The following is a 15,995-nucleotide window of genomic DNA, read 5'->3' as shown; positions in this document are numbered from 1 at the left end:
GGACTGGTTTCTTCACTTGTAGCCAAAAGAATCCACACAAATGCAACACTGAAGACTCAGCTAAGTTGCAAACAAAACCAGCCAAAAGCTGCTCTTGACCCCGAGTCACCCCCCAGCTAGTCTCATCAGAAGCCGGTTCTGACCGGAGCTCTCCAGCCCTCATTTTCTCGGACAGGGCTGTTCATTTACAGGTTTGTCCATTTCCGCCGTCACTATTTTTTTTTCCCTGCAGAACTCTCTGACTTATCGCTGCACTATTTTATCCATTCTGCCTCCAAACACACCCAGAATCCAGCCACTTCTCACAACGGCTCTCGCCCATGTGCCAGCTGCGCCTGGCCCTGCCCATGTGCCTGTGCCAGCTTCCCGCTGGGCCCCTGCTGCAGTGGGCTCGTGTCAGTTCCCTGCTCAAAGTCCTCCAGGGGGCTTCCCACCCCACCCCCCTGCCCCACCGCGTCCATGTGCCCCCAGCACCAGTCACCAGATGCCGGCGTGCACCCCACTACTTGTTGCTGGTGCTCAGTTGCCCAGGAGCCTGGAACTTTTCCTGTAAAGCTCCCGAGAGAAGACACTTCAGGCTCTGCAGACCGACCACATGGTCCTGTCTCAACCACGAAGCCAGCTGCAGAGCCACGGAAAGAGCTGGGCCCGGCTAAGCTGCAGTACAGGCCTGTTTACGCACCCAGGCAGCTGGCGGGGAGCTGGGTGGGGCCACCGCCCACCAACCCCAGCCCTTCTAGAAAGGAGCTAGGCTCACAGAGAGAGCGTCAGCTCCGTGAAGGTCCACGTCCCTCTCCTCTCGGATAGCTCTGTTCACCGCGGTCTGCTTAGTGCGTAGAATAGCGCGTCTGGCCTACGGGAGCAATAAATGCTGGCTGACTGTACAGAAAAATGAAATGAACTAAGTGACTGATGGCGGGGAGGGGCCGGGGTGCATCAGGTGCAGACACAGAAGTGACACACATGGCAATTCAGTTCCACGAATCAAACTGCCTGCACCTCCGTGAGGTGAAGAGGATTCTTCGACGATCAGCCTGGGGCACCTGGCTAGCTGGGGAAAAAGGGAAGGTCGAGTCCCTGCCCAGGCCAAAATAACTTCCACAAAAATCAGAACTCTGAAATGCTATAACTAAAATCATTCTTTCAGAGAGAAAAGCCTTTCTGAGTAAAACACAGAAGCTGTCAAAGAGAAGAAAGACAGCTCCGACTGGCGTGGCTCAGTGGGTTGGGTGTCATCCCACGGAGCAAGAGGTCGCCGGTTCAATTCCCGGGGAAGGCACACGGCGGGGTTGCGGGCCAGGTCTCTGGTTGGGGTGTACGATTAATGTTTGTCTCCCTGTCTTTCTCTCTCCCTCCCCCTCTCTAAAAATAAATAAATACCATCTTTTTTATTTTAAGACAAGAATGATAAACCATGTAAAGATTTCCTGTAGAGAAAAACCCCACGCACCCTAGACGGAGGGATGAACAAGCGCCGCCCTGGAGCAGCGCTGGCCCTCTCTGGGGAGCGCAGGTGCACTGCCCGAGTAAGCAGTGAGCACGGGGAGAAGCAAACGGCGTGCAAGACAGGAGAGCACACTCACCTTCACACCCTCAGGAGATGGAAAGGGAAACTAAAGGATCCTGTTTTTCACTTCTCACAGCACCTGCTGGCACAGCAGGCGGAAGGGGCGTGAAGCAAGGTGGGCCTCGCACTTGGCAGTGAAAGGTGAACGGCAAACCGCCCACCGAGGACGCCGGCCCGAAACCCCCTGTGCTCCCCGCGGCCGTCCACCTGCCCTGTCTGCATAAAGTCAGGTGGTGACGCCAGCAAAGTGCGGGAAAGGCCCAGGTCTCATCGCTGGCTGGAGCTGGTACTGGCAGCCACCCGCAGGAGCCCCGTTCAGCCCCGAAAACATCTGTCTCCCGAGGCTACCGTCAGGCGTGGCGCTCAGTGCTGGCAGTGGGACGGCACCTAGCAGGTGGAGTGTGTGTTGAGGGTGGGCACAGGTGTCATCAGATGAGGACAGTCTCCCGGGCAAGGGCCAGGGGGTTAGGTGTGCACCCTGAACCCTCAGGACAAGCACCAGCCTTGGTCAGCGCCCCAGGGAGGCCCCCTGAAGAGGGCTTTCAGCTGAGGGCCCCTAACTATGAGTAAAGTGGGCAAAGGGGGGTGCACCAGGGCCTGCGGAGGGGGGATGCCTGGGTGGTGAGGGCAGGAAAAAAGGCCCAGGATGCTGCGTGGAAGCCCGGGCTGCAGATGACCTGACCTCAGAGACCTCCTCGCTGGGTTGGGGGCCTTGTCTGTATCCTCAGAGGACTGGGGACCCCTGAAGGGTTTGGTGGAAAGGGGGTTGAGAAGGAAGTCTCCCTGGACTGGGGAGAATGGACCGGGGAGCTGTGACCCACAGGAAGTAGATGCCCAATGCCCGTCCCCAGGCCACCAGAACAAGGGCCTGGCTCAGCAGCAGCCTCTGCTGGGCCTGGCCTCCCAAAAGGTTGGGGTGGGGGGGTCGTGTCCTTTTTGGGGAGTGTCCAAGCAGTAGCCTGGGCCCAGTGAATAGGCCTCTGTGCCCCCTCAATAGGCCATTCAGCACCCTGTGCCTCTCAGTGCGTCCTGCTAGCCCGGGACACTCCCGCGGGGCACAGAAGACAAAGGAGCCGCCCAGGGAGGCCCGGGCTGTCCTGATGAGGCTCTTGGATGAGAAGTTCTAGTCAGACGGGTCCCCATGTGAGCGAGCACATGGCCCGCCACCCCACCTTGCTAGCCTAAGGGAAGTGTGGGGTTGGTTGGACCAGAACAAGCCCAGCACCCGGCCTGGTTCCCCACCTCCTTCGGTTAAAAGTCCCGCTCCTTCACCAGATGAGCCGGCCTCCCCAGGAGGCCCTGTGAAGTTGGAGGTGCAGACCCCATACTCCAGCCCCCCGCCTCCTTCCCTGACCAAACGCTCGGTGCCGCAGCCCAGACCAACCCACCTGCGAGAGCAGCTCCACTGTCCTCTCCCCGGGGCCCAACCCCACAGACCTGCCCTCGGGGGGCCTTCCCTGACCCCTCCCACTTCTGGGCATCCGCCTGAGCTACTTTGCCTCCTCTGATCTTTACCAAGATCCCGTGAAATCAAATTACTACCTTTGTTGAACTGATGAGGAAACTGAGGCTCAAGACTCGGGTCACTGGTCTGATGTCACCCCTGCTAGTATGTGGCAGAGCCAGGCCACAGTCCCGACCTGGTCACACTGGTTCCTAACCGCCAGGCCCAGTGCTCCTCCCCATCTAGACAAGGCCCCTGGCAGGCAGGTGACCTCGGACCCAGGTGGGCGGGCCCACAACCTGGAGTCGGCAGGTGTTGGTTGAACCGACAGGGGACCATGACCACCAGTTTTCGGTTTGCTCAGGGAACAATGTGGTAGCCCTGAAACGTGCCCCCAGGCCGCCGCCACCTGGGTTTGAAATCATTCCTCACACACCCACAGGGCTGCGAAATCCTCAAGGTGCTTTCACAACCCATGGACCTCATCCGGGACCTCCCTGAGAGCCCATTCCACAGGGGCGGAGTCACCCCTGAGCCAGGTGACTGGCAGGGTGAAAACGGGTGCTGGGACTGGAATCCAGGTCAGGTGCCATCAGCACCCACTCTGAGCGCCTGCTCTGGGCCAGGCCCTGGGTTCCATGAGGAAGAGCCCCTGCCTCTGACCTCAGGGCCACTGGCATGGGATGGGGCTCTGCCAGAGCGGCCCTCGGCCTGCATTTCCCAAAAGCACCCCCAGACTCTGCAAAGCAGCACAGCCTGCCCATGTCTGCAGCCCCAGGCCTTCCTCACAGGACTCGGCACCTGGCTGCCCACCGGCTGTCCCTGGGGGCTGTTCCCTGGGGGCTCTGAACCCACCTGAGCACACAGAGCAGCTCCACACTTCAATCCTCTCCCGGTGAGCTCCTCACACCGTGCCCTGTTCAAACCCTGACTCACTGCTTTGCTCTGACGCACCCACAGGTCTCCAAATGAGCTGTGACTCTCCTGAGTAACCTCCCAGGCCCCCTGGGACACCCACACAGGTGCCCCTCCCAGACAGGAGCTGGGGCGCAGGTGCCTTCACTCCCGCCCTACCCCACCCTGCTCAACTGCCTGGGGTCACCAACCAGTGAACACCCTGCCTCCACCCCGAGGTGCCACATGGTGTGAGGCAGGTCATAGCCTCCTGGAAGCCTAGGCCACACGCGCTACAGGAGATGCTCACAACCCAGCCTCGCCGCCCAGCCCACTGTCTCCGTGAGACACTACCGTCCAGCCAGAGGGACTCTGCCACGGGAGTGCACCTGCTCACTCATTTCTTCACGCCTGGGGCCTTGAGCCAGGCTTGGACCCTGCTGGACCGACCCGCCCAAGTGAGAGCCCAGCAAAAGGGCCTGTCTTGCCCACTGCTGTGCCCTGGCGCCCAGCTCTGGCGGGCTCTCCAATTCAGGCTAAAGGGCACTAAGCACTCCCAACTCGCCGAGACGCAAGGCTGATAACACGCTGCCCAGAACACGGGCTCCGAGGCAGATGGCCCTTCAGGTGGCCTATCTCCAGTGTCACCTGGCCTCCTCCCTCTGGATACCGGGCGACCCCCACACACCCCGCCCCTCCCCAGAGGCCGTTCTCCCATCCTTCCCACACAAGGGAACGGAGGCCCTGGCTCCCCTGCTCAGCTCCTGTCCCCTGCTGCGCAGTGAGGGTCCCCAGAAACACCCACTCCCTTGCAGCCTCCGGAAGTGTCCCCCTCCCTGCCCGCTCCTTCTGCGACCTCCTTTGCCGTGGAAAGCAGGGGCAGGGGCAGGGGAGGCCACAGATGGGACAGAACGCCTCTCCAGGGGAAGAGGACAGGTGAGGAGAGAATGGACAGACAGGCCACACGCGTGCAGAATGCCTGGATCCCAAACCTGCTCCGGGACCCTGAACCAAAGCCTCAACCTCACTGAGTCTCATCATCTTCACCTGCCGACGGGGGCACCCCCCCCGCCCCCGTCACAAGGGGCCTCGGGAGATCAAAATATCAGGTGCACATTAACAGCAGGTGGTGGCAGTGCGGACTCCGACCCTCCTCAGGCCAGTAGTGTCCTGGGTGGACTTCCGGGAAGACACCAGGTGCGGAGGCCCCGGCTGAGGGCGACTTCACCCTGCAGCTGGGGCTGCACACAGCTCCCACAGGCTGGATCTTTGGGCTTTGCTGCAAGAAAGAGGATCCCAGGGGCTGAGCAGCAGTGAATGAGCCTGCTGCAGTGGCAGGTGGCTCCCCTCTGCCCCCAGCCATCACAGACAAACTGTGGGTCAACAGGATGGACCTGGGCACAGAGCTGGGGGCTTGGCAGGTGTGAACCCTGCAGCCCCAAACGCAACATTGTCGCTCTGGGCTCTTACTTCTGTCTTTGGGGGCAGGGCTGTGATTCTTCCTATTTACGCTTCTTCCTGTTTCATTCTTGCTGGCCCCGAACTGAGGGGCACAGGCGGCAGAGTGAGCACTTTGTGTAAGTCACTTTTCCTTATTATCTGGGTTTTGCCCGCTTCTCAGAGACAGCGGTCTAGATTCTGCTTTTTTCACGTCCTGTCATAAGAAATGTCCCAATATAGTGTTTTCAAGGCTCAGTGCACAACCCAAAACAAAGGACTTTTTACATTAAGGATAAACAGAAACTCTGTCTACAAGATAAAATAAATAAATAAAAATTAAGCCCCCTTCTCACTTTGCCAACAGACATTTCTCAAGAATTCACTGGTCATTCAAAAGAGGCAAAAATATAGTCTTTTTTTATTAAGAAAAATTCTTTTTGCCCTGGCTGGCACAGCTCAGTGGATTGAGCACCGGACTGAGCACTGGATTCGCCACCCGCCATGCCCACCTGTGGTCCCAGCACCGCCCTCGGGGTTCAGACGGCAGCCTCAGGTTACTAAGAAGACATGCAGATTCGGAAGCCTTTGCAGAAACGCAGGGGTTTGTTGTGAGCTATTTATAATAGCAGAAAACTGGATCAAACTAAGTCTCCCACCGATGAGACCAATTCAGGAAATTACGGCACATCCACTTAACTATCTTGCAGTCACTTAAATAACGTGGAGAGTTTGAACAACATGAACATGTTTTAGGAATTTTAAGTAAGAAAGCATGATTAAGAAACTCGATGTACAGAATATCAAGTACTCTTTGGAAAGGCCGTGGAAGGGCTGGGAAGCAGGACTTTGCACAGCCAAGAGTGTGTCTGAGTGACGGGAACTACGGGGAACTTTCTTTCCATTTCCTACATTTCCCAGTTTCTAGTAGATACGCACATACCATTTTACATACCATTTTTTAATTGGAAAAAATTGGGGGATTTTTAAAAGATTTTATTTATTTATCTTCAGAGGGGAAGGGAAGGAGAGAGGGAGAGAAACATCAGTGTATGGTTGCCTCTCATGTGTCCCCTGCTGGGAACTGGCCTGCAACCCAGGCATGTGCCCTGACTGGGAATCAAACCCCAATCCTATGTTTCACAGGCCCGAGCTCAACCCACTGAGCTACACCAGCCAGGGCTGGGGCTTTCTTTTTTTAACTGATTTTTTTAATTGCTGTTCAAACACAGTTTTCTGTCTTTTACTCCCAAAATTTGGGGATCTGGAGGCCGTTTTTTAAACAAGAGGCTCGTGGCTGGGTGGGCACTCCTGAGCCAGCCCCACTAGGTGCTGGAGCCGAGGCGCCAGAAACCGCAAACGCTGCGGGGGGGGGGGGGGGGGGGCCGGGGCGGGCATGACTTGTTCCGGTCCACAGCCAGCCTGGGGGCGGGGCAGGGGCCACACCAACACAGCCAATCACCTGCTCCCCTCGCAGAGCGGTCCCTGTGGCAGTGGCTGTGGCCCTCTGTCTGGCTAACATGGGAGGTCCAACGATGTCAGGATTCTCTGAAAGGACGCAGAATCCCTGCCCAGGGCCAGAGCCACATTGGCAGACAGAGGCTGAAACCCCATGGGCCTTAAAAATAGGCCCAGAAACCGAGAAAGAGGCCCATCGCACTTCCTCACCACCACCCCCACCTCCCCCCACCCCCCACCCCACCCCCGCCCCAGCCCAGATCCAGGTCAGCCTGTGGCCTGTGGCAGGACACCCGGGGCCCCAGGTAAGCCGGGAACAGTCCCCAGTGACTGTGGGGCAGCCCGGGCCCCGAGTTTGAGCCCAGATGTGAGTCTGTGCGAGGGCCCACATGCTGTGCCCCTGTGAACAGCAGCTGCCTTCAGGCCGGCCCTGCACCTGCCACACCTCACACGACCCCACAATCCTACCTACAGATGTCGTGGTATCCACTTCACAGATGGGGACGCAGAGGCCCCCAGTCTCTCCCTCCAGCCACAAGTCCCACCAAAACCCCCACCCAGCCCCTGGCGCCCAGCTACCCTGCACCTAGCACCACAAGGCCAGGCTGGTGTATGCGGTCCTTCCCCCGTTCCCAGGGGGCTCGCACATGCAGGGGCCAGCACTCAGGAGGGGCTCATGAGAAGGCAGTTCCCCCTTCACTCCCTCTGGCATGAGCTCTGTGCAGAATGGCTATTCATACTGGACAGGCCTCTGCTGGAACCCTACGACCCCCCATTTTCCCGCCACCCAGCTGCCTGACCTCGGGTGAGTCACCTTCCTCTCAGAAGCTTGGTTTCTCATCTGCAAAATGGGCAACAACAGAACCTACCTGGATGGAACCTGCTGCAGGTACATACAGCGTGGCCGGCCCGCAGCAAGCGGGCAGTGTCCTCTGTCCATGGCCTCTCCTGTACAGGCCACCCCACAAGTCAAACACCCGAAAATCTCCAGAGGGTCAGGCCAAGGAAGTGCAAATTGTGAGCCGACCATTTGGGGCACCCAGCCCCCCCGCAAGTGTGTGAGCCTTGCCCCACCCCCAGGCGTGCACTGTCCTGCCTCAGCCCCTCTCAGAGGCTGCGAGCTGCCCAGTGCTCCTCGGCCCCCGCAGCCCGGGCAGCTCCCTCTTCTCTGCCCCCAGGGGCGCACACTCTCACTCCTCCACTGGGCCCCTCCCCTGTCCACCTTGGGCCGGGCTGCCAGCAGCCAGAGAACACAGATGGGTGGGCTTCACCTCTGCTGAGAGCTCAGGCTCACACAGATTCTGGCACTCACAGGCCACGGGACCGGGGGCGTGTTCATTCACATGACACCTGCGTTTCCTCATCAGGACAGAGAGTACAGAGATGCCTACATCATGGGGGCGCTTGGAGGGTAAAAGGAAACCATGAACATAAAACACATGTTTTGCCCCACAGCATTACAGACAGGGGCTACCTAACAGGAAGTGACAGCTGGAGATGCTCCCTGGGGGAGGGACCAAAGGCAACAGCATGACGCAGGGCCCTCCCCTCAGGGCGCCTCTCCTCGACGCCCACCAGGTCCAGGGGCCAAGTCCTCTCTACGTGGCCTACCCGCAGGTCAGTGGCTCGAGGCCCCCGTGGAAAGGGAGCAGCCACACAGTATGCCTGGGCTGACATCCAGAGCCCACAAGAAGGCCCAGGCCCCAGCCCATGTGTCAGACTATGTCCATCTTGGCCCGGATGCCAGCATCACACATCTGGGCACCAGACCCCTCATATGCCCAGCTCAGATTCCGGAGGCCCACCAGAGCGACCTCGGCCAGCCAGCTCGGTTCACCTGTGACCTGGAATCACTAGCAGTTTCCTGTGGATTAAACACCAAGATCCCGCTGGCAGTGGCCGCAGCCCTGGCAGTTCCCAGCAGGACTTTTACTCTGACCATGTCACCCACGCGGCCGGCTTCTCTCCCAGGCTCAGTGGTGCCCTCCCGCCGGGCAGGGATCGCGCTGAACCCCCTCCTGGCACAGGGCAAGTGCTCAGAGATGCCCCTCCTGCAGAGGCCACGGCAGACAAGATTCAAGTCAGGTCTGCACCTACAAGGTGCCTTTCATCGAGACAGCCAGCTGACGAGGCCCACGCGGCAGGGCGGGCACTCCCTCCCATCACAAAGGCATACTCTGTGACTCAGAAATGACAACAGCTTCTCCAGGATCAAACGTCTCCACCATAGCCTCCTCGACACTTTCAAAACAACCTCACAGAACACACATGGCTCTGAATAACCTGGACTTTAGTTAAACAGCAGCGGCAGTCTGGGAGGTCTGGGTGAGTTCCTAAATGTAACAGGTTGTCACAGCTGTGAGGTGGAGACCGGGAGGGTTTCCTGAGCCACTGGGTGGAAAAGTGCTCTAGGGCCGGGCTCAGGTTGCGGGCTTGGGCTCAGGCTGACTCTTGGGTCCTTTCTCTGCTTTGGGCATGAGGTCACTATGAAGCTTGTCCCTTCCCCATCTGAAAAATGAGAGGTGGGCAACACATGCCCTTCTAGGAGGTTGGGACTCCATTCTCCTCAGCTGTCTACACCCTTCATGCCCCAGGCTAGAAATGAACTCTCCCTTGTTTGCTAGATGTTGACTGCTGGGGAGACTGCCACACAGGACATTACAATGCCACAAGCTCCTGACCTTCCAGGGCAAAGGCAGTGGTACAGGGAGTGGAAGGAGGGGCCCTGGGGGCAGCCCTGGAGCTGAGGCTTAAAGGGACACCTGCAGGGGTTTGCAGGGCAGATGAGTAGGGGCTGGCCTTCCAGGTAGAGAAAACAGCAGGCTTCAACGTGCAGAGCCTCAGTGCAGGCGGAGACTGAGTTCAGGGGTCTGGGGCAGGGTGAGGGGTGAGACAGGGAGGCCCGTGAGGGAGGGTGGACCACAGGCCAGGACAGGAAACAAGGTAATAGTGTGACCACCTGTGCCTACTGCTAGGGGGCCGTTCTCCCCAGATGCAGAGCAGGGGGTGCAGTGAGGCCTGGCTTGGCACATTGTGGAGGCTGGGGGGACAGGGCAGGCTCTGGGGTCGGAAGGACGGAGGACCAGTCCCTGCTGTGCCATGGCCTCACTGGCTGTCTGTGGACGAGCCTCTTGCTTCCCTCGACCGCAGGTGCCTCGGTGGTGAAATGGAGATAGCATTCCAGTATCATCAAACCCACGACGGCAGCACAAGGCACCCGGCAAACAGAAAGGGGTCAGCGAGAGCCAGCTGCTAGAATGAATGATTACTGATTTTAGGGATCAGTAAAAATGGGCTCCTTGGGGCAAGGACTGTCCCACAGGGGAGAGAGATGCTCAGAGGCCAGAGGGCAGTAGGAGCATGGTGACGAGGGTGTGGGAGGGGCTGCTGAGCAAAGGGCTGAATGGCCTGGAGCAGATGGTCTCTCAGACCCCTCCCACTTGAGACATGCTGTGCCAGGTGACAGGCGGGCCTACGGGGCTGGCATGCAGCCTGGCACACGGTAGGTGCTCAGGGAGTGTCTGCTGAATCAATTAATGCAGATCCTTCCATTTCTGCACAAAACTAAGTCGTGACACTTTTCAGAAAAAAAAAAACACAGAGAAACCCACGTCCTCGCCCATCCCCACCACGTCCCCACCCGGTGCCAAAGGTAAGCTTCCCTCTCCGGGCAGGCCCAGGCTGGGACCTGCTCCCCAAAGGGAAGTATCTGCTGGTAAAGCTGCCTCCTGCACAAAGGAGGACTGGAATTTCTTTCCTCTCCTCACCCATCCTCCAGGGTGTGGCCCTGGCTAAGGGGCCTGGATCCCCTGGGGCTGCCATGTCCCTGCTGCCTTGGGACCTTAAGAGGGACATGTTGGCTCTTTGGGACTCAGTTTCCCCAGTGGTGAATGAAGGGGGAACTGGCAGAATCTCCAAAGCTGATATTCCTTTCTGCACAATGCTGTCACCTTCTCAGAAATGCCCGGCCTGGGGATGAGGGTGGGGTGGGGGCGGCAGACAGCGAGCTATGAAGTCATTCCCGCATGAAAAAGGGAGGGGTCTTTTCCTGGAGAGAAGGGCAAGCCTGACACTGCAGGGGAGGGGGCTCCCAGAGATCCACAGCCCATCAGTAGCGATTACCTCACATGCAGCCCGGCGGGCAGACCCCACCCACACCTGCAGTCCCAAGGTCTTTCCAACAATATGAGACCCCCCTCCACCCCACCCTATTGGCACATCTATGACTTAGGGCCCCCTGAAAGCAGAATCACACCCAGAGGGGCAGCAGGCCCTGTTCCCTCTGCTAAGCGGGTGTGTTCAGGGGACTGCAGCCCAACAGGTCCCCCCAGTGCAAGCTAAGGGTCAAGCAGAACCAGCGGGTGCAGTCAGGTGCAAGAAGACAAAGGCTTCAGGAAGTCCTCCTGGTCTGCTGGGGACAGTAACCAGGGCGCACCTGCAGGGGGGTCTGCCCACAGCCGGTGGGACCCTGGTTCTGCAATGATGAGCAGAGGGTCTCCCCAAATTTAGCGCCCACACTCTGCAGCGGCACTGAGGCTCCGAGGCTTCGGTAAAGACTTCCTGGAGAAGGGGCCTGGCAGAGCCACTAAATGGAAAGAGGAAGACGAACAGAGGGAGACACCGAGTGACACAGGAAAGAAAGAGACACAGGGACCTAAGCATGGGGGATGCTCTTGGAACCAAAATCAGAGAGACACAGACATACGGGCACAGGAAAGACCCAGGAACCTGGGGGCACATGGAGGCAGACGCGATACGCAGGGAGCCACGGAGACGAGCGCAGAGACAGACACACGCAAAGACAGAGATACATGAAGAGACAGACAGGCAGAGACGGAGACGCGCAGAGACTCGCGGAGACGCGCACATCCCAGCGCCGCTCCGGCCCCGCCGACTCGGCATCATCCCCGGCCGGCCCCACTCACCGAGGCCGCAGACCTCGCGGCGCAGGCTGACGCGGCCGCGTTCCTCGGCTATGGCGCGCAGCATGTGCTGCAGCGAGCGTTCTTCGGCCTCGGCGCCGCCCGCAGGCTCGGGAGAAACGGCGGTGGCGGCGGAGAGGGCGGGCGGCCCGGTACGGAGCCCGGCGGGCGCGGGCGCCGAGGCGCAGGCCCGGCCCGGCGGCCGCGCAGAGGCCATGCCGGGCCCCGGTTCATCGCCCGCGCCGCTCCCGCCGGGTTTCCCGGCGTGCCCCGCCGCCCCCGCCCCGGCGCCGCCCGCCGCGAGCACCAGTGAAGCCACAATACGCCTTTGTGCGCGTCGCCGCCGCTCGCCGCCACCCGCCGAGCCCAGCGATTCCAGCGAACCTCCGCACTGCCTCCACCCGTGCACCTCCCGGCCCCAGGCTGCCCTGCTCCGCCCCGACCCGCCCTGCACGGTTTCGCCCTCGAGGCCCCGCCCCCACGGTATCTAGGCCCCGCCCAAAACGCCAGGCCCCGCCCCACAACTCCTCCCAGCCACTTCCTGACACACCGCCGGCTTCCCTGACTCCGCCCCTCTTCTCCAGGCCCCGCCCCCGACCCATCTGGGTGGGCTCGCTTTGCGGCCGGCTTCCTGGACCCAGAGTCGGCGCGACGCCACTCTCTTACTTAAATGGCTCTCCTGATCCCGCCTCGACCTCCGAGCCCTTTGTCCCCTGACGCTCCATGACCCCTCCACCCCAGCGGTCACCTTCTCCAGGCCCTAGCCCTCCTGCCCTTCCCGAGACCGACCTCTGCTCCTAAACACCTCCTGCAGGTTAGCCCCTCCTGCCTCCTAGCGCTACACCGCTCAGAAGATGGACTGGGCATCCACCCTGCTCGTTGTCCCCCTCCTTCTCTCCATCAAATCACAAAGGCTGTGGAGTTCCGCTGAGAACTTCCTCCGAGGAACCCAGAAATAGGTTGCCTGCTCCCCCATAAAGAGGTCTCACGGGGGGCACGATGGGCAAACCCTTCTTGCCCCCACAGACTTCTCCGCCTGGAGTAGTGCACAAGGGCTCGGAGCCTATCACCTCGGCTGTACAGTGGGGGTGTGCCCTCGGTTGTTAACTAGGTTTGGCGGAGGAGGTAGGTCAGCTGGGCACGTGATCCTGAGGAAGGCCAAGGTCCAGCCGGGCGTCAGTCCTGCTGAACTGGGTGAAGCAGCCAGAGACCTCCCCCCACCTCAGCCCTGGTGGCCCCCTTCCAAAGTCGTCCAAAGTCACTCCCTGCAGTCCTGCCAGCTTCCATTCCTCAGACTCATCAGGGAGGGTCCCCCACCAGGCCCCACCCCCTTTCCTTCTTCTCTTCCTTGCAAATCTCACTTCCTCAGGGTTTTTTGGGGGGAGGAGTCAAGGCTGTGTCATTTGCTGTCTGACCACACCCCCCCACCCCAGGAAGGAAGGGATCCGTCTCCCGCAGGGCTGTGTTCCCAGTGCCTAGACGGTTGCCTGGCACTTGGCTGACGCCGACAAAATGCATGCATGCGAGACGATGAATGAAGAGGGAATGAGAGGCCCGATAGGGAAGCAAGGAAATCTTCTCCAGGAGGCTTGAGGAGGCTGGGGGCTGCAGGCTGTGGGAACAGCGCTGGTGAAGGAAACAGGTGGTCTGGATCCTGCTTTAGGCTTCACTCTGGGTCTCCAGCACCAGGCTTGGGGCGGGGGCTGGGGCTCTGCAAAGAGGTGTGGAGTGAGGGAGGAATTGTAATGATTGGCTGTGGGTGTATCTCTCTCCTCCAGGCTTGTGTCCTGACCGCGCTGGCCTGAGGCTTCAGGCCTCCAGTCCTGCGGAGTCCGGACAGCTGAGGTAGGAGCTGGGGACGTTGGGAAAGGGCTGAGTAGGAAGCCTCCTGGGCAGGCTTAGCCGACGCATCTGTGTTCTTCTACCGAAACTCCCTTCCTGAGCCCCACTCACTCCCGTGGTTGCCTCCCTAGACTTGGTGCCAAGGACCAGTGCTGAATGAACTCTGCCCGTGCTCCCTGGCATCCAGCCCAGGACCAGTGTGTCCAGAGAATCTGGGCTGTGTGAATCAATGAGCATCACTTGGGTTCTCTCCTTTCTATCTCAGTCACAGTGCAGGCAAATGTCCACACAGGGGATGTTTTCATGTTCCACAGGGTGGACTTGTGTTCCGGACTCGAAGAGGGATCAGCAGGCTTCTGGGGCCGTCGGGCACGTTCTGGGCCTTGATTTGGGCACTGATTACACGGGCGTGGTCAGTTTATAAAACTCCAGCTGTAACTGTGATTTTCGCACTTTTCTATATATAAATATTCAGAATATAAACAAAAATAAAGTGATTGGGCCCCAGCTGGTGTGGCTCAGTGGATTGAGTACCAGCCTATGAACCAAAGGGTGGCCGGTTCGATTCCCAGTCAGGACACATGCCTGGGTTGTGGGCCAGGTCCCCAGTAGGGGGCATATGAGAGGCAACCACACATTGATGTTTCTCTCCCTCTCTGCCTCCCTTCCTCCCTCCCTTCCCTCTCTGTAAAAATAAACACACAAAATATATATTTTTAAATGATTGAAAATCCTTGGGAAAAAAATTCTGGTTTAACCATATTTCTCATGACAATGAAAATGTTCTTATCTGCAAAGAAGTGAAATGCACTTTGAAAGGTCACTGAGAACAAAAAAACAGTGCGTCTGCAGACCAATGGCCCCCTGTCCCCACGCCCTCCTCCCTGGAGCCTGTGAAGGCGTGACACCTTGCACGGCAAAATGGGTTTTGCAGAAGTGAGTCCGGGTGCGGACTTGGAGATGAAGAAGTTATCCTGGGCTCTCCATGCGGGCCCCATCTAACCACATAAATTCTTAACACTGGAGGTGATTTTCGCGCCTGTAGTCAGAGTCGTGACCACGGAAAAAGGCACGAGCGGCAGTGTTGCTGGCCTCCAAGACGGAGGAAGGGGCCACGCCTCAAGGAGAGTGGACCACTTCTGGAACCAGAGTGGAAGGCAAGGAATCAGACTGTCCCCAAGAGCCTCCACAAGGAGCCAGCCCTGCCTGACCCCGATTTTCTGCCCCGTGAGACCCCAGCGGTGCCTGTGCCCTGGAGAATTGCGCAGTAACCCGTCTGTGTCATTCCTTCCTTGGTCTCCTGGTGAGGACAGTGATAGAAACCAGCACCTCAAGCAACGAGAGATGACGGGAGTCACAGAAGCTCTCAGGGACCCCAGCACTTCTGTCCCTGAGATTTATTTTGCAAACAGCACTAGAGCAATGATACAGTGAAGTTTCACAAAAGGAAAAATCACCCTCAAGCCGACTGCTTGCACAGGCGAGTTGCTTCATCTTTGGCATTTCAGCCAGGTGTGCGCTGAACTCCAGTCCCGTGTATCAGATGGTGACAATGGTCTGGATGGCTCACGTTGTCATCTGCCACAGCTTGGGGCTGATCTCATTCACAGAACCGGTTGGTGTTAAGAGCCAGCGCTGCTGGAGAACTCTTTTCCAATTTTCTCAGTGGCTGAGGGCCCCCCAGGACTTGTTAGAGAAGGTGCCGGTTCAGCCAAGGCTTCTGGCAGCCATCTTCCTCCTCTCTGGGCCTCAGCGGACTGTCTGTGGGTGGCAGGTGGGACTGGGTGATGGCCGAGGCCCCTCCCGGCCTCCTGTTGTGCAGGTCTACCCTCAGACCCCAACTGTCCGCTTTTCTCCTTGGACCCAAGAAGGAAGGACAGGTAACTCCCAGGTGGCCCGGGCTGGAACAGCCCCACTGTGGGCCCATGGGTGCCCTTCCAAGGAATCGGTTCAAAGGTGCTTCCATTCCCCCCGAGAATCTGTTACAATATTTCCAGGGTTACATGTGCTGTTGGCAGCTTCCCTCCCGACTCCCTGCCTCTTATGACTCATGGGCCTCCTTTCCGAAGAATTCCTGCTCCTCAGCCTTTTTTTCATCTGGGAAATGACACCCAGCGCCCCCACCCCCCAATCTAGATAGCAACAGCTCCTCCAACACCGGTTTTGTTCTCGCCACCAGGAAAGGCCCGCCGGCCCCCCTTCTCCCAGGCCCCAGCCCCCTTTGCAACCCACACCCCCAAACCCTTTCTCATCCTCGGAGGCCGGAGGCTGCCAGTTAAACTTGCTCCCTGCTCAGATGCCCCAGGAGGGGGTAACCTTCGATTATTCTTAGGCACCAACACCTTGGAGAGAAAAAAGGGTTTGGAGGAGATTCTGAAAGAGAAGAGCCGGGTGGGGCTGCGGGCTGGGGAAATACTTACATTTCCCGGGG

At 58.9% G+C, this 15,995-nt stretch overlaps 1 protein-coding gene across 2 annotated transcripts in view; it reads right to left on the bottom strand.

The window, feature by feature from the left end:
- Positions 1 to 12,144, bottom strand: part of KIAA0930 (KIAA0930 ortholog) — a 30,034-nt gene extending 17,890 nt beyond the window's left edge. For both annotated transcript variants that reach the window (XM_037160237.2, XM_053661774.1), the window contains exon 1: positions 11,726 to 12,144. In XM_037160237.2, coding sequence (XP_037016132.1) covers positions 11,726 to 11,939 — 214 coding nt within the window. In that variant the 5' untranslated portion in view covers positions 11,940 to 12,144. The remainder of the gene's footprint in view (positions 1 to 11,725) is intronic.
- Between the last annotated feature and the right edge of the window lie 3,851 nt (positions 12,145 to 15,995).

Source organism: Artibeus jamaicensis, unplaced genomic scaffold (genome assembly GCF_021234435.1).
Source record: "Artibeus jamaicensis isolate MK-2021 breed Jamaican fruit bat unplaced genomic scaffold, CSHL_Jam_final contig_233, whole genome shotgun sequence".
NCBI classification, from domain to species: Eukaryota; Metazoa; Chordata; class Mammalia; order Chiroptera; family Phyllostomidae; genus Artibeus; species Artibeus jamaicensis.
The sequence above is the reverse complement of the archived record's forward strand: the minus strand, read 5'-3'. Positions and strand labels throughout refer to the sequence as shown.